The 18,928-nt window shown below is 41.3% G+C and overlaps 1 protein-coding gene across 1 annotated transcript in view; it reads left to right on the forward strand.

The window, feature by feature from the left end:
- The window catches only part of ATG7 (autophagy related 7), a 184,591-nt gene that overhangs the window by 57,890 nt on the left and 107,773 nt on the right, over nt 1–18,928 (forward strand). The window contains exons 12-15 of the mRNA XM_006900552.1: nt 1,213–1,407; nt 6,101–6,304; nt 10,873–10,988; nt 16,949–17,024. Coding sequence (XP_006900614.1) covers nt 1,213–1,407; nt 6,101–6,304; nt 10,873–10,988; nt 16,949–17,024 — 591 coding nt within the window. The remainder of the gene's footprint in view (nt 1–1,212; nt 1,408–6,100; nt 6,305–10,872; nt 10,989–16,948; nt 17,025–18,928) is intronic.

The following is an 18,928-nucleotide window of genomic DNA, read 5'->3' on the forward strand; positions in this document are numbered from 1 at the left end:
ATTTATGCGTTCCATTTCTTCCTTAACAATTTCTAATTTTCCTACATTCATGGCTCTCACATTCCATGTTCCAATCACTAGGGTCTGCTTACAACTGTTCCTCCTCCTTTGTATTTCCATACTTGACAGTTCTGCCTATGTTGCCCTTTCTGTTAAGACTGCGTGTGTTCTGTTATGCATAGGGTTTTCAGAGGCCTGCTATTTCAGAAATGGGTGGCCAAGAAATTAGGTTTTAAATTAATGATATGGACAAAGTATCTGATGTACAAACTAGATTTTTCCTTTGTAAAGATTCTACAGGATCTGCACCCTGGGAAGCATTCCCAATGGGTGAGGGGTTTGGGGGAATGAGTGTGGAAAGTGACATTTTCATGTCCTTCACTGTGACACTGTGACCAATGGCACACAGTTCGTGAATTTAGAGCCATTTTTTGACTGAAAATTCATGAGTGCTATTCTAGTCCTGTGTGACTCACTGTTAATATGCCAAAACCCTGGGTCATGCACTGAGAAAATAGTCAGTTGAGCTGTTGAGGAGTGCCATGGCCCAAGCTTGAATTTCCATAATTCACACAGCTGGCCAACTTTGACTTTTGGACAGGGAACACCCCCTCCTCCGCTTCCCTGGTATATCTACACATTCAGACAAGATTTTACTGGCTGAAAGCAGTAACTTTTATTGTTACTTTTTGGGGAGAAAAGTATATATATCTTTGAGAGAATTAAGCAAGATCACCAGTTGTTCCAATCTTTTGGGATTGTGTGAAATCAAATTTTGTGACAACATCTCATTTGTAGACATTGTGCACTAAGAGTACGGAATGGAAGTCAGAGGGGCAGCCTGGCTGGCTGGAGGCCATTTGGGCAGTCAGAGGGCCTTGTGATGACTGTGATAGGAAAGAACCGAAGATATATACTGTTCTTCTTGCCTTGATGGGAAATGACCCCCTTTCCACTGGATCGAGGATCCATATTTCTCCACTTTCTATTTTAGTACCCTAGTATGACAGTGCAGGGTGGTCTAGGATACAGAAATGAAGAAGCTGGAGGACATGGGTTACAAAAATAAAAGCAGTCTAATCACCCATAGATGAATGTCTGTGGGTTACAGGTGGCCACACAATACCTGCTTGTAGTTCTGGGGAAACACAGACTGTGAAATACAGCCTGTCTCTTTGCTTCAGACATACATGCATCTGGGTGTTTCCCTAGAATGCCAGAGGGTTCAACATGAGCATCCCCATGCCCGGACATCCAGTGAACTTCTCCACCATCACCATGGAGCAAGCCCGCAAAGATGTGGAACAACTGGAGCAACTCATTGAAAACCATGATGTCATTTTCCTGTTGATGGACACCAGGGAGAGCCGGTGGCTTCCTGCTGTCATTGCTGCGAGCAAGAGAAAGGTAGAGTACATGGGACCTGTGGTGCTCATCTTTTTTTCCCCATAAAGATTTTTTCTTTAATTATATTAGTTTGTTTACAATATTTGAATACATTGTTTCCCAGAACATATTCTTCCAATTTCCCTCATCTCCCCCATATCAAATTGTACAACTCCATGCTTAATCCTTACACCCTCTGCACATCCTCATCCCTCTGCTTCCATCGTCCCCCAAACCCCTTGGATCCTCATACTCAATCTATAATAATGGTTTTATACAATATTTATCCTTGTGGGAGTTAATTCATTAGTTCATTCAGCAAAATGCTCTCCAGTCCCTCCAAGTTAGGTAATAATTTACAAAATCATTGCTCCAGCATGCTGCATTGTATTCCTTTGTGTGAATGTACCATAATTTTTCAATACACTCATTTGTGGTTGAACATCTGGGATATGGTGAATAATGCTGCTATGAACATTGGTGTACAAGGCTCTGTTTGTGCTTCAGTTCTCATTTTTTCAGTGGATGGATGGTGAAGAGATTGAGGTTGTTAACAGCTTTAGTTGCTTGGCTCCACAGTCAATACTCTTGGCACCAACAGCCAGGAAATTAAAAGACGTATTGTGATGGGAAAGTCTGCTGTAGGGACCTCTCCAAAGTACTTAAGAGCAACAGTGTCACTCTTGAGACTAAGGTGCACCTGATACAGGCCATGGTCTTTATAATCACTCGCTATGCGTCAAAGAGTTGGACAGTGACTAGGGAAGATAGAAGGAGAATTGATGTCTTTGAGCTGTTGGTGTTGAAGAATAGTATTGAATATACCATGGACTTCTAAGAAAACAAACAGGTTCATCCTGGAGACAGTTAATTAAACCAGGCTGCTCCTTGGAGGCAAAGATTCCGAAGCTTCATCTGACATACTTTGGACATGCTGAAAGGAGAGACCAGTTCTTGGAGAGGAATGTCATGCTTGGGAGGGTGGAGGGACACCGCAGGAGAGGAAAACCCTCTATGAGGTGGATTGATTCAGTGACTGGGGTAATCGGCATGGTTGTGTGAGAGACAGTGAGATGTTCAGCTTTTTGAGGAAGCAGCAAATTGCCTTCCAGAGCAATCCTATCTTGCCACATCCTCTCCAACATTTATTACTTGCTGCCCTGTTAAACTTTGCCAATGTTACTGGAGTGAGATGGTACCTCATTGTGCTTTTGATTTGCATCTCTCTTATTGCCAATGATTTAGAGCAGTTTTTTATGTGTCTCTTTGCCATTCGAATATATTTCTCTGTGAAAATTCTTTCCATTTCTTTTTTGCCCATTTTGTGATTGGATTATCAGTCTTTTTCTTGTGGAGGCCCAGGAGTATTCTGTAAACTTCTGTTATGAGACTCTTGTCTGAGATGGTATTACCAAATGTTTGTTCCCAGTCAGTAGGGTTGTTTTGGTGGGTTTTTCCACCCTGTTGGGAAAAAAGTTTGATGCACACAGGACTTTAATCTTTAGAAGGTCCTATTCAGAATGGAAATCCAAAATCTCTGTAATTTTTCATTAATAATAATACTTTTATAAAAGAAGGTCCCATTCATCAATTAGGCACCATGACCTTAAGAAAGAAGTGCCCCCAGTCCTTCCTACCCCTAAAATGGAGATAGTTCGTGTGATCTGGTAATATGATACTTTCAAAGGACTTTCTGCCTCATACACTGTCATCTAATATAATAGTTACTGTTTTTGTAGTCCATTGGACATTACACTGCCAACCTAAAGGCTACATCTCTGTGGTGCTTCAAATCCAGTAGCAACTCCACAGAGAAAGATGAGCAGCCTCCTCTCATGTGATTTACCCCCACAGAAACCAGCTAGAGGGTCAGCTGAGTCGGTTCCAGCTCAGAGGCAATGAGCTGAGTTTCAGTTTTCCAAATAGTCCTGTGAGATATACCTACACTAGAAGGTGTACTAACATGAAAATGGAAGTTCAAGGAGGACAAAATTCTTTGTTTTATTGACTGCTTTTGCTTAGTCACAATTTCAGCAATTAACATTTTGAATAGTTAAATAATTCTCAGCATTAATATGTAAGAGAACAGTAAGAAAGACTGAAAGCCAAACCTCTTTTCATGAGTCTAATTTGAATTCTTGGTAACTCCTTTTTTGAGTTAGACAAGAACTGCTTCACAGGGCTTTGGCTGTAATCTTTGAGGGATAGGGCATTTCTTCTGTAGCATCACTTAGTGGGTTTGAACTGTCAACCTTTAGACAGTATTGCTACTCTTCCTGCTACTACTACTCATTGCTATGGAGTCAAAACCAACTCAGAGTTGACCCTCTAGTGAGCATGTTTCCAAGGTTGTAAATCATATCTTTCTCCTTGGAATCACTGCTGTAGTTGAACTCCCAGAGAGGTAGCAGCTTTGGTTTAACAGCACAAATCCTTACCGTCTAGGCTGCCAGAGATTATGAGTAATCAGACGAGAATATGAGTAATCATTTCTACCAGCCAGGGCAGTATTTATGGGGCCCTGAATATTACATACCCATTCGCGGTTAGGTTTCAAAGCACTTTAATGAAAAAACAAAACAAAACAAACAAAAAAAACACTTGATGAAAAGGACAAACAATATCAACCACATATCGTATGTGTGTGTGTGTGTGTGTGTGTGTGTGTGCGCGCACGTGCATGTATGTGTGTGCCTGTAAAGAGAGAGAGACAGATGGAAATATACAAAGTGGGAGGGAAGGAAAGGTGATGAAGGAAGGAAAAGAGAGAAAATAGCTAATGATTAGTAGTTTAATTGTTTGAACTGTGGAATTGTGGGCAATGTTTATTTTATTTTAGAATATATTTTTTCCAAATATGTTAAAATAAGAAATTTGAGAGGAAAAGGTAAATTAAAACTAAGGCAGATTCTCATAGTATAAATTAAAATACTATTCTTAAAATTTATATAGAGGGCAAATTCCACAGAATCAGAATTACACAATTCAGTTGCATTGGAAGGCTCTGTTGTCAAGTAGCTCTCCAGTGTGTTGAGCAACAGTGTTGGTTTACAAATTGAAGTGCACCCAAATCAATATAGTATTTTCAGTTGCTTCCTGTGTATTTGAAAGTTGGACAAAAAATAAAGACCAGAGAAGAATCTATGTCTTTGAATTGTATTGTTGGCATTATATAATGAACTGTAATAAACCAAGCAAGGCTGTCTTGGGGGAAGTGCAACCAATGTGCTTCTTAGAGGCAAGGATGATGAAGCTTCATCTCATATATATTGTCAACAAGACTTGTCTGAGTCTTTGGAAGAAGACATCATGCCATCCTCATCATCTCAATATACCCATTGTTGCAGTTACTCTGTCAATCCTATCTCATTGAGGAGCTTTCTCTCTTTTGTTTACCATCTTTCCAAGTACAATGTCCCTTTCCAAGGACTGGCCTTCCTAACAACATGCCCAAAATGTATGAGGTAAAGCATCACAACTCAAAGGCATAAATTTTTCTTTTGCCATCCTTAGTCATTGTCTAACTTTCAGATAAATATCAAGTAATTGAAAAGACCATCATTTGAATCAAATGCATGCTAGAATTTAAAATGACATCGTTACTCCTTAGCATGTTAGAGAGGTCCTTGATGGCAGATTTACCCAATGCAATACATACTTTGATTTCTTAACTGCTGGTGCCAAAGATGTTTATGTGGATCCAAGCTAGATGATATTGTTGTCACCAACCAACCTCTATGCATCTGAGAGCTGGACTATGACTAAGGATGACAGAAGGATTGCTGCCTTTGAGCTGTGGTGTTGGAGAAGAGTATTGTCAAAAGAACAAACGGATAAGCCTTGGAGAAGGTGCTTGGCAGAGTGCTCCTTGGAAGCAACGATGATGAAGCTTCATCTCACATACTTCGGGCATGTTACTAGGAGAAGTTATTCCTTGGAGAAGGACATCATGCTTGGAAAGGGTGGCCAAAGGAAGGAAGGCCCTCAGCTAGATAAGTTGACATGGTGACTGCCACAAGGATTGAGACTATCAGAGGTTGTGAGGATGACATGGGATAGGACAGGTTCAGATCAGTTGTTCATAGGGTTGCTGTGAGTCTTACTTGACTCGCTGGCACCTCTAACCCAGTGAATGACCTGGGGCAAGGTACAGAGCTAATTTTTCTGATGCTCATCTTCATTTATAAGCGAGAAGTCTTTTTGTGGAATTTTAGATTAAATCACTGGTGCTAATTATTTTAAAAACATTTTTTAATTAATTTTAATGAAAGTATACAGACTTACGGTTTCCATTCACTCATTGTTGTACTTTTCTCCCTGCCCACCCCCTCCCCCACAATTCACTCTTCTTCTTGGAAAGTAAAACTCTTTCATTGTTATGCAATCCACTCCACTCCACTGTGCAGCCTTCATTCTGGATTCCTGTCATGACAATAATACCTAATCATATATCCCTTTTAAACAGTTGACTCTCCCTCATCTGTTTCAATGCAGTATACATCATTCTTCTCCTCTTTCTCTGCCTTCCCTCAACCCTGATGTCAGTCCCGTTTTTAAAATCTTATTTGTAAGTTCTTAGTATTAAGTAACTTTTATCATTAGCTTCTAGAATCTTCTTATGTTCATATGTAAATAAATAGGAAAAAAGTAAGAAAAATTGACCAAATATGAAATATCTGTTTTTAATATAACCTTTTTCTTTTTGAAATTGCAGCTAGTCATCAATGCAGCCTTGGGGTTTGACACATTCGTGGTCATGAGGCATGGCCTGAAGAAGCCAAAGCAGCAGGAGGCTGGGGACTTATGTCCCAGCCAACCAGTGGTGTCCACTGACTTCCTTGGCTCATCTCTTTTTGCCAATATCCCTGGCTACAAACTTGGCTGCTATTTCTGCAATGATGTGGTGGCCCCTGGAGATGTAAGTGCATTTAAAAAAAACAACCAACCAACCAAAACATCTATGACTCTCTTGGTCACTGGGCCAAACAGACCCACCTCTTTAATTTTTCACTATGAAATTACCGTTTTAGAAAGAGTATTCTTTATTTCTTGGGAAGACATTATCTCACCATGAGGCTTGAGAGCTGTTAATATATGTCACTGTTTCGACTTTAGCATTAAAAATGGAGCTGGAGACCAGTTTTCAGGACACTCAACAACAAAACTGCAGGGCAGACTGGGCCCTAGTATTACTCAGCATTGTTTTCTCTGTTTTGTGCTTAGCTGAGTGAAGAGAACATTAAATGGAAAGTCTGAAGACCTAGATTCTAGCCTACACATGAACTTTGCTTCACTGAATTTTGTTTTGTTTTGGTTTTGGTTTTTTAAATACAAGTTTATTTACAAGATTTTTTTTTATATTTACAAATTTGAATACATTGTTTTCCAGAACAGATTCTTCCAATTTCCCTCACACCCCCCCCATCAAATTGTACAACTCCATGATTAATTCCCCCTCCCCCTGCACATCCTCATCCCTCTTCTTCCACCCTCTCTCACCCCCCTTGAATCCTTATACTACTTTTACAATAATGGTTTTATACAATATTTATGCTTGTGGCACTGAAGATAGTTCACTCAGCTTAATGCTCTCCAGTCTCTCCCAAGTTAGGTAATAATTTACAAAGTCATTGCTCCATTGTGCTGCATAGTATTCCCTTGTTTAGTGTACCATAATTTCTCAATCCACTCGTTTGTGGTTGGACATCTGGGCTGTTTCCATGTTCCTGCAATGATGAATAATGCTGCTATGAACACTGGTATAGAAATCTGTTTGTGCCTCAATTCTCATTTTCTCAAGATATATTCCAAGTAGTGTGTCAATGAATTTCTATGTTCAGCTTTTTGAGGGTGTACCAAACTGCCTTCCAGAATGGTGTACCATTTTACAATCCCACCAACACCACATCTTCTCCAACATTTATTACTTGCTGCCCTGTTAAACTTTGCAGTTGTTACTGGAGTGAGATGGTACCTCCTTGTGGTTTTGATTTGCATCTCTCTTATTGCCAGTATTTTTGAGCATTTCTTCATGTGTCTGTTTGCCATTCAAATATCTTCCTCTGTGAAAATTCTTTCCATGTTATTTACCCATTTTGTAATTGTGTTAATCAGTCTTTTTTTCTTGTGAAGACCCAGGAGTATTCTGTAAACTTTCATTTTGAGACTCTTGTCTGAGGTGGTATTATCAAATGTTTGTTGCCATTCAGTAGGGTTTTTTTCAGCCTGTTGGAAAAAGTTTTTGATGCGCACAGGGATTTAATCTTTAGAAGGTCCCATTTATCATTTTTATCCTCTTTTGATTGTGCAATTCTGGTTGTATTTGACAGTCTTTTTATACCTTGGACTAACACTTCTCAGGTTGATCTCAGTTTGTCTCTTATGAATTTTATGGTTTGGGGCTTTATTCCCAGGTCTCTGATCCACTTTGAGTTGATTTTTGTGTATGATGTGAGATATAGATCCTGTTTCAGCTTTCTGCAGGTGGAAGTCCAGTTTTGCCAGCACCATTTGTTGAAAAGGTTATATATAATTCCCCATTTGATAGCTTTTTAAAATTTCCTTGTTGAATATCAGTTAACCATAGATAGCTGGGTCTATTTCTGGGTTCTCAGTTCTGTTCCAATGGTCTATGTGGCTGTCATTGTACCAGTACCATGCTGTTTGGGTTACTACTGTGTAGTATGTGGTTGGTTTTGTTTTTTTGTGTGTAGTATGTTTTGAGGTCAGAGAGTGCTATGCCTCCCACCTCATTTTTGTTTCTCAGAAATGTTTTGCTTATTCAGGATTTCTTGCCTCTCCAAATAAATTTGATAATTTCCCTTTCAATCTCCTTGAAAAATTAATTTGGTATCTGGATTGGGATTGCATTGAACATGTAGATTACTTTTGGTAGGACTGTCATTTTCATGATATTCAGTCTTCCTATCCATGAACAGGACACATTTTTCCATTTCTTTAGGTCTTTTATTGTGTCTTTCAGAAATGCTCTGTAGTTTTCTCTGTAAGGTCTTTTGAACCTTTAGTTAGGTTCACTCCGAAGTATCTCAATTTGTGGTTGGCTATTGTAAATGGTATTGCTTTCCTGATTTCCTTCTCTGAGTTCTCTTTGTTACTGCAAAGAAGTCCTATCAATTTCTGGATATTGATCTTATATCCTGCCAGTCTACTAAATTAGCCTACTAGCTCTAACAGTTTTTTGTTGAGTCTTTGTGGTTTTCTGTATACACTGTCATATCATCTGCATATAGCGACAGTTCAACCATCTCTTGGCCAATCTGGATGTCTTTTATTTCCTTCTCTTGTTGTATTGCTTTAGCAGGCACCTCCAATACAATATGCTTCACTGGATATTTCTGAATAAGTCAGGGTTTCTGAACCTCAGCAAAATGGTGGTAGGAGGGTATGCTTGTTAGATTTAGTAGATGAAAACATAGGCCGCCCACAATGAATCCCTTCTTAGTATAAACGTGTCCAGTAATATCAGAGGCCCATGTGGCTTGTGCTTTTCACCCAAAGGCCATGACATCAGCATGGCACACTTCTCCCAGGGGAGTTATGTTACAGAAGCTGGTTGGAGTGGTCAGCTTTGAATTCGTTCCAACTCAAAGGCAGTAAGTGAGTGAATGACTTACATTAAAAAATTGTTTAAAAAAAAATAGGAGAGCTCTAGTGGCCTAGTGGCAAGAAACTGCACTGCAATCCCAGAGATATGTGGTTCAAATCCATCAGATGCTCTGCCGGAGAAGGAGGGGCCGTCTCCTCCTGTACCAGTCAGATCCAATTTGACGGTATACACACACACACACTCACAAAAAAAAAAAATAAAATAAAAATTTTTTAAAAAGAATTTAAAAAAATTGTTGATTGATTAAAAGTTCAAATTTAATTACACAGCTCATCTTTTATCTGGCAACTTTAGAAGAAGGAGAATGCTTGCCCCACCAAATCACACTGTGCCAATCAAGTGGATTCCCATTGATAACAACTCCATGGTAACAAGAGAACTGCCTTGAAAGATTTTCTTTGCTGTCATCTTTATGGTGACAAATTTCCTCCTCATACAAAAATGTTGCATGGGGTTCAAATGTCAGAGCACCACTTGGCCTCTTTGTGCACAGGGTAAAGTGAGTCAAATGTGACATTTCTCTGAACAGCAAGCACAAGTACAAGTACAAGATCCTTCAGCATAAAGACACCACACTAGTCAGGTACTGCAGGAATGGTCTTTGATCAGGACAGGCAGTGAGTTCCAGTAAAGCAGAGATCTTTTCTGGACCACTCTGTTTCTTGAACTTGTTACTTAATAGCTCATACTTCTTTTGTATGGCTGACTCCCAGTATAAAAAGAACACCATCAGCATTTCCTTTATGTGAAGAAGAAAGGCTAAAGGTTTGATCAAGGCTATACTACAGCCAGTCCTGTTTATGCCAACAAGTAGGATTAAGGATCAGTTACATTAATATCACATCTGTTTACAAAGTGAAAGTTTCAGAAAGTCAAAATTATCCCTAACTGCTTCTTAGTAGCTCTGAGTTGGAGGATTGGAGTTTCTTTGGTTAACTAATGAAAGCTTGTGCTTAGGAACCACATTGTAGCAAAAGTTTTAATTGTTAGTTGTCACAGAGTGGTCTCCATCTCTGGTAACCTCTGTATAGCTGCACAAAATGTGGCTCTGTCTTGTCCTGCCTTTGTGATTGTTGCTGTGATTGAGTCCAGTGTTGTGGTTGTTGTGTCACCATCTCACTGGGGTGTTTCCTTGTTTTTGTTGACCCTCTACCTCCACAGTAACCTTTTCTAAATAGTTATTCCTTCCTGATACTGTATTCAGAGGAAAGAAGCCAAGAGGTGCCATCCATTCTTTTAAGGAGCACTGAAGCCCTAGTAGGATCATACTGAAGCTGATGAGATGCCTCCAAGACACACAGGAACTGAGGACTTCAAGGAGAACAGACTGAGGGGCTCACTCTCAGCTCTCATTAAAAGAGCAGGCCAGAGTCACTTGTACTAATAATTTATACTTCCTTTCTTTGCCTCCTACCTTTCAAGGAAGGACAGAAGAGTTCTCTTGAGTTGATAAAGGAGCAGATGCTGAGTCTCACATGTATTGAGGCCATCTGTTTTGTCTGTTGTTCCCTAATTATTCATTTGCTCATAGCTGCTAATCCCTTTTAGCATATTGCCTCATTTAATGACGTAACTCTTGTATATTTGTTGTTGTTGTTATATGCCGTCGAGTTTCCTGTGACTCTTAGTGACCCTATGTACAGCAGGTCTGAAGCCTGCCCTGTCCTAAGCCAGTCTCATTGACTCAAACACATCTACTCCCATCACCCAGTTACTGTATCAGTCCAAATCATCCGAGGTTGCATCTTATTTACCATGGTGACTTTTTGGTTCTATTGGATCATGTTATTGTGGAAGCACAGCTTCAGGCAAGTCAGTGGATAGACCTTTATCATGGGGTAATAGTTGTTTCTTTGCAGTCAACCAGAGACCGGACATTGGACCAGCAATGCACTGTCAGCCGCCCAGGGCTGGCCATGATTGCGGGAGCCCTGGCCGTGGAATTGATGGTTTCTGTTCTGCAGCATCCAGAAGGGTGAGTTCAATGTTTGGAGAAGGACCTTTCAATGAAGGACACTTTCCTAAGCAGTTGTTCATCAGCATCTTCCTTGACTTCTTCTTATTCTGCTCTTCTCAGAATTTTATTAAGCTTTCTATGCTCAAAGAAATGCAATTAGATGGGAATTGTTGCTTAAGGCACACTGAATTTCTATTAAATTGCAGTTTTGGTTGTAAACATAGTGAATGTAATGAATGATGTCCATCATTGTGCATATTAAAATGGTTGAAATGGCAAATGATGTGTGTGTGTGTGTGTGTGTGTGCGCGCGTGCGCGCGCGCACGCACACACACACACAGAGAGATATTTGGCAAATATTTTATTTACATCAATCATTCACCCATTGCCATTGGAATTGACCCATCGCTGACCCTCCAGTGCATTTTCAGAGGCTTTAATGTGGATTATATCTCAACTTCAAGAAAATAAAACTCACTACAACCTTGTTTGCTGAAACTGAGGAGGACCTGAACTGCTTGCTGCAGAAGGTCAAGGACTGTAGTATTCAATATAGATTAAAGCTCAACATCAAGAAAAAGATTCTCACCATTGGGCCAATTGGCAGCACCATGATAGATGGAGTAGATATTGAGGTTTTTAACATTTTCAGTTTGCTTGGCTTCACATCAGCACTTTTGGCACTTGCAGTCAGGAAATCAAAAAGCAAATTGAGTAAATCTGCTGTCAAGGACCTCTTCAGAGTACTGAGAAGCAACGATGTCAGTCTGTAGACTAAGGTCTGTGGTGTCTGCAATTACTTGCTATGCATCAAAGACCTGGATAGAACAAGAATTAATGCCTTTGCATTGTGATTCTGGAGAAGAGTCTTGAACATACCACGGACTGCCAAGAAAACAAATTGGTCTGTCGTGGAGAGGGTGAAACAAAGTTTTTCCTTGAAGGCTAGCATTCTGAAGCTCCATCTCACATACTTTGGGCATGTGGCCAGGAGGGACTGATCCTTGGAGAAGGACATCATGCTTGGTAGGGTGGAGGGACAGTGCAGGAGAGGAAGACCCTGGGTGAAATGGATTGATTCAGTAACTAGAGCAGTGGGGGTAGGTGTTATCAGAGTCTGTGAGACTGTCTCAGGACAGGGCAGGCTTCAGGGCTATTGTACGTTGGGTCACTATGAGTTGCAGGTGACTTGAGGGCACATACCAACAACAACAACTGGACCAATAGGCAATGTCATGCTAGCTGGAGAAAAAATTGAAATTGTTATGATTTTCTTTCACTTGGATACACAGTCATCATCCAGGATTACAGTAGTGAGGAAACCAAAAGGCAGTTTGCATCGGGAAAACCAATTCTCAAGGACTTAGCCAGAATGAGTGAAGAAGTATAGCATTTTTATCATTCATGGGCGTTGTGTTCCATATAATCCTCAGATATATTGTATTTCATTCATTTATATTTGGGGTTTTTCCCTCTTTTACAATCATCCCACCAACACTTTCATGAAAGTGTGTAGGCCAGCTACTTCATCCCTCATGCCCTTATATCCCCCTTTTAGAAATGCAATTGCTGATTTATCCATCCCTGTCAAACCAGAGCTTGGAGCAAACAAGCATGGCCCTTTTGCTGAAGAATTCTCTATTCAACTTGGAAGCTTTGAGCATCTCCATTAATAAGCAAAGTCCAGTCCAGGCAAACCATCAGGTTGCACCAGTCAACCCAAGCTTACAGTGTGGATCATCTTTTCATCTGGTTGGGTTCTGGTCAGCTCATCTTCAGCCATATGTGGCTAGGTGCAGATGGACCTCAGCTGTAAGCTCAGGAATCCACACTTCTCCCTGCATTCCAGGTGTGTTGGTCCCCTCACTCAGTCCCAGCCCCCTCATGGGGCCGTGTCAAGTCAACAGGCCAGGGGTCCTCACAACTCTCAACAGCCTCAAGCCAAGAACCCTTCCTTGCTCATCCACACATCTGTGAATGCTAGGTGAGCTGCACTGAAGGAGCATGTCCAAGCCCAGCCTGTTTCTCCATTGTTGTTCTCCTCCCACTTCCTTGTTGTATTCCACTCCTGTGCATCCAAGTAATTGCTGTGAGTTAGCATGCTCCAACCTCAAGGCATGGAAGTGGGGTCTGATGAGCACCAATTTTACCCTGCCTTAGAAGCCAAACCAGCTTGTTTCAGTTATACAAAGAGTCTTCTTTTCTTCTCTCCTTTCCTGTTTCTACTTCTTTCAAATGTCATTGTTTTCCATCAAAAGTTTTATTGAATAAAAGTTGTAATTTTAAAGATTAAGATGCACTTAACCCAAGTTATGCAGAACAGATCATGTGGGAGGCTGGGCTCTATGAGGAGGAGTGTGAGTAGCATCAGGATTGGAGGAAGACTTATCAACATCCTGTGTTATATAGATGATACCGTCCTGGTTGCTGAAACTGAAGAGAACCTTAAGCGCTTGCTGCAGAAGGTCAAGGACTGCAGCCTTCAATATAGATTGAAACTCAACAACAAGAAAACAAAGATTCTCACCACTGGGCCGATTGGCAACATGATGATAGATGGTGAAGATGATTGTTGACAGCTTTAGTTTGCTTGACTCCACAATCAACACTCTTGGTACCAGCAGCCAGGAAATTAAAAGATGAATTGTATTGGGAAGGTCTTCTGTCAGGGACTTCTTCAGAGTACTGAAAAGAAACTATGTCAGTCTGGACACTAATGTGTGCCTGATCCAGGCCATAGTCTTTGCAATTAACTTGCTTTGCATCAGAAATCTGGACAATGACTATGGATGATAGAAAGAGAATTATAAATGCCTTTGAACAAACAGGTTTGTCCTAGAGAGGGTGAAACCAGGCTACTCCTTGGAGGCAAGGATTCTGAGGCTGCTTCTGACATATTTTGGGCATGTTGCATACCACTCAATGGCATATAATGACAACAACAACAATTACAACAGTCTAAGTTGTGATCTTCTCAGTTACTACCTGTGCATCTGAAAATCAAACACTGAGTAAGGATGACAGAAGATTTGATGCTATTGGATTGTATGTTGGTGAAGAGTACTGAATAAATATCCCATGATGAACTGCCAGAAAAACAAATAGGTCTGTCTTGGAAGAAGTATATCCTGTGTGCTCCTTAGAACCAAGGAGGGTGAAACTCCATCGCACTTGCTTTGGACATGTTGTCTGGAGAGACAAATTGTTGAAAAGAGACATGATGTTGGGATAGATGGAAGGATCAGAGAAAGAAAAGAAGCTCCTCGACAAAGTGGCCTGGAACAGTGATTGTGCCAGTGGGTCAAGCCAATGGCACCACTAGGATAGTGTAGGATAGGACAAGGTTCAGATGTGTTGTTCATAATGTTACTCTGAGTCTAGTTGGGACAGGGGCGTATAACAACAACAAATCACACAAGAAGGGATTACCCATCTATTTCCCGAGAAGTGGATTCAAACCACTAGGGAACACAACTTTTTAGCCACTAGATCCCCAGAGCTCCATGTGTATGTATCTGTGTGTGTGTGTATGTGTGTGTGTGTGTGGTGGTGGTGGTGGTTATGTGTTGTCAAGTCACTTGCAACTCATAGTGACCTTGTGTATAACAGCCCTATACTCTGCTCTATCCTGTGCCAACCTTATTATCTCTGACACATCTACCCCCATTACTCCAGAGACTGAATCAATCCATCTCATCGAGGGTCTTCCTCTCTTGCACTGTCCCTCCACCCTTCCAAACATGATGTCCCTCTCCGAGGACTGGTCCCTCCTTGCAACATGTCCAAAGTATGTCATTTGAAGCCTCAGAATCCTTGCCTTCCAGGAGCAGCCTGCTATTACCCTCACTAGGACACACCTGTTCATTTTCTTAGCAGTCCTTGTTATATTCATTACTCTTCTCCAGCACCATTGTTCAAAGGCAACAATTCTCCTTCTATCATCCCTAGTCATTGTCCAGTTTTCTGATCCATAGCAAGTAAGCCTGGGTCAGGTGTACCTTAGTCTCTAAACTGACTCCATTGCTCTTCAAGTCATTTATATATGTGTGTGTATATGTGTATAAAATGAAACACAAACTCATACCTAAACATGACTTAACATCAGGAAAGGTGTGCATCAGAGCTGTATCTTTTTTCCATATGTATTCCATCTATATGCTGAGCAAGTCATTCAAGAAACTGGACACTAGAGTGTGGAAATTATCGAACAATATCATTAATATCACATGCAAGCAAGATTCTGCTGAAAAATATCCAAAAATTATTGGAGCAGTATGCCAGCAGAGAATTGCCAGATGTGCAGGCTAGATTTAAAAGAGGTATTGGTACTAGGGATATTATAGCTAATGTTAGATGGATCTTGGCAGAAAGCAGAGAATACAGGAGGAATGTCTATATGTGCATCATTGACTATGCAAAGGGTTTGGACTGTGGATCACAACAAGCTATGACTGACTCTGAGAAGAATGGAAATCCCAGGACAGTTGATTGTGCTTATGTGAAACCTATACTTGGATCAAGAGGCAGTTGTCAGAACAGAGCAAGGAGACACAACATGGTTCAAAATCAAGAAGGGGGTCTGTCAGGGATGTATTTTGTCTCCGTGCCTTTTCAATCTGTATGCAGAACAGATCATCCGAGATGCTGGGCTGTACGAGGAGGAATGTGGCATCAGGATTGGTGGAAGAGTAACCAACAACCTGCCTTATGCAGATGACACAACCCTGCTTCCTGAAACTGAGGAGGACCTGAAGTGCATGCTGCAGAAGGTCAAGGACTGCAGCCTTCAGTATGGATTGAAGCTCAACATCAAGACAACAAAGATTCTCACCACTGAGGCATTGGCAGCATCAGTAAGGATGGTGAAGAGATTGAGATCGTTAATAGTTTTCGTTTACTTGGTCCACAGTCAACACTCTTGGCAACAACAGCCAGGAAATCGAGACAAATGGCACTGGGAAAGTCAGCTGTAAGGGACCTCTCAAGAGTACTGAAGAGCATCGACATCAGGCTGGAGACTTAGGTGTGCCTGATCCGGGTTATAGTCTTTGCAATTATGTGCTATGCATCAGAGAGTTGGACAGTGAGTAGGGATGATAGAAAGAGAATTGATGCCTTTGACCTGTGGTGCTGGATAAGAGTGTTGAATATAACATGGACTGCTAGGAGAACAAACAGGTTTGTCCTGGAGAGGTTGAAGCTAGAATGCTCCTTGGAGACAAGGATTCTGACATACTTTTGGCATGTTGCAAGGAGGGACTGGTCCTTGGAGAGGGACATCATGTTTGGGAGAGTGGATGGGCGGCGCAGGATAGGAAGACCCTCGATGAGATGGATCGATTCTGTGATTGAGGTGGTGGGAATGAGTGTTTTGGAGATGGCGAGGTTAGCACAGGATAGAGCAGTGTTTAGGGCTCTTTTACATAGGGTTGCTTTGAGTCGCAAGCGACTTGACGGCATATAACAACAGTATTTTGGTATTGTTAGTAGACACTCAGAATTCAGATTAGATTATCAATACAAGAATTATACTTTGTTCATTAATTTTATAAAATATAATAAATGGAAAAAATTGTATGAAGGATAATGTGAAACACAATGTATACAAATTTTGTAAGCAAAACAATATAAAATAAAAATTATTTCTTTAATTTAGAAAAAAATGATGGTATTTTAAAAGACTATTTCAAGGAAGGAGAATTAACATTTATTGACATATCAGATGTGGCTGCGCAGTCTCCTCCTGTGTAATTTACTGCTTCTAAAAATCCTCTGCAGGGCCAGGTAGGAGTCAGGTCCAGCTTAATGGCAAATAGAAACAACAGTCCCTAATCTCTTCCTCTCACATGCTTCTTTCTGCTTCATCTACTTATCTGTTCTCCTTACAAATGTGTTCAGCCTCTCCCCCTCCAAGTCATTCTCAAAAGTGCTAAATATAAACCTTTATAAATGACCTGTGGTTATGTTCTCTCCTCAGGGGCTACGCCATTGCCAGCAGCAGTGATGACCGCATGAATGAGCCTCCCACTTCTCTTGGGCTTGTTCCTCACCAGGTTAGTGATTGCAGTTCTGGGCCTACCATGCTGGGGAAGCATTGGAGTCACATATAGCATATCATCAGCCCAGCACACTTCACACACTTTTTCCTCATCCTATCTGGATTTGTGGTAAGAGAGCTTTCTGACCACCTGGGAAATACTCTCTTTGGAGATTGATAATGAGAAGAACCCCCCAACAAACATCATGATCTAGGGTCTTTGATATATTTTATCTATTAACTTGTGATACTGCCTCAAATTCAAAGAGGCACCTCAATTCATCACAACTCCATGAACAGTGAGTAATAAGGTGTTCATTCTCTGCTTTTCAGAAGTAGATTGCCAGGTGTTTGTTCCTAGTCCATTTCAGTCTAGAAGCTCCGTTGAAAACTGATGGGCTTCCTAGCAGCACACAAGCCTCCTTTGACAGATGATGTTGTTGGCTCTGCCTGGATAAGATGCATTAGCTGGGATCTAAATACAGGTAGGGTCATTGTGGGTCAGAATTGGGCCACAGTAAGTGATTTTTTTTATCCTTTGGTCTCCTACATAGAAAGTGAGAACTGTACCATTGTACTACTATCCTCAGTATGTTGACTAGAGGCCTCATGATGAAATAGGAGAATGAGTGGGCTTTGGATTCAGGAGACAGTGGTTGAAGTACTGGCTCTGTGGTTATGAGGGTGCCCTTCCTTAGCCATTTACTGACTTCTCTGATCCTTTGTTTTCTTATGTATAAAGTTGAGGCAGTAAAGCCACATTCCCTGGTAGTTACTGACTTTAGAGATAATATATGGAAAGGGTTTCACTGTCTCTACTCTAGGCCTCATTGCCTTGAGTTGCAACCAACTCAGAGCTGACGCTCTGTTGGGTTTCCAAAGCTGTAAGTGTCAGGAGAGAAAAATTACTCACTTTTCTCCCCAGGAGCAGCAGTGTAACTCCTTACATATTAGGCCACTAGAGTGCCTTCTTTTGAATTAAGCATCATATATGTTGTTGCTGTTGTGTACTGTTGAGTCAGAACCCACTGAGAGGTGACCCTCTGGTGAGTTTTCACAGGCCGTAAATTGCACAGGATGAGATTGCCCATCTTTTCTTCTGCATGACTGCTGGTAGATTCAAACTGAGTGCCTTGGGGTTAGCAGCACAGCTCCATACCACTAGGGCCACCAGAATCCCCTTAGCTCCCTATGCAGCATATGTGTGCCCTTGAGTAAGAACCAACCTAGCTGACCCTTCAAAGGGTTTTCAGAAGCAATAAATCACAGTAGAACTCCCTTGTGGGCATGCAATGATTCTGAAATCCCATCCTCTCAATTTGCAACGTCCTGGTGGCATGGTGGTTAAGCATTTTGATGCTCATGGAAAGGTAAGGACCCACAAGCTGCTCTGTGAAGAAAGCCAGTGTCAGTGTGCTCCTGAAGACTGCAGCCTTGATCAGTCAGGGACTGTCTACCCTGCCCTGTGTGGTTACAGGGAGTCAGAATCAATGCAATGGGCTGAGTTTGGGTTTTGGCTTTTGAACTTCAATTTCCAAATTTGTTGTTGCTGTTTTATGCAGTCAAGCCACATTAGACCCCTTGTTGTTGTTGTTGTTATATACTGTCGAGTCGCTTGCGACTCATAGCGACCCTATGTACAACAGCCCTAAATCCGCTCTGTCCTGTGCCAATCACACTGTCTCTGACACTCCCATCCCAATTACCCCAGTCACTGAATCAATCCACCTTATAGAGGGCCTTCCTCTCCTGCGCTGTCCCTCTACCCTCCCAAGCATGATGTCCCTCTCTAAGGACCGGTCTCTCCTCACAACATGTCCGAAGTATGTTAGACGGAGCCTCAGAATCCTTGCCTCCAAGGAGCCACCCGGTTTAACCCTTTCCAGGACAAATCTGTTTGTTTTCCTAGCAGTCCATGGT

Source organism: Elephantulus edwardii, unplaced genomic scaffold (assembly GCF_000299155.1).
Source record: "Elephantulus edwardii isolate Elephantulus edwardi_28Jun2011 unplaced genomic scaffold, EleEdw1.0 scaffold00288, whole genome shotgun sequence".
Lineage (NCBI taxonomy): Eukaryota > Metazoa > Chordata > Mammalia > Macroscelidea > Macroscelididae > Elephantulus > Elephantulus edwardii.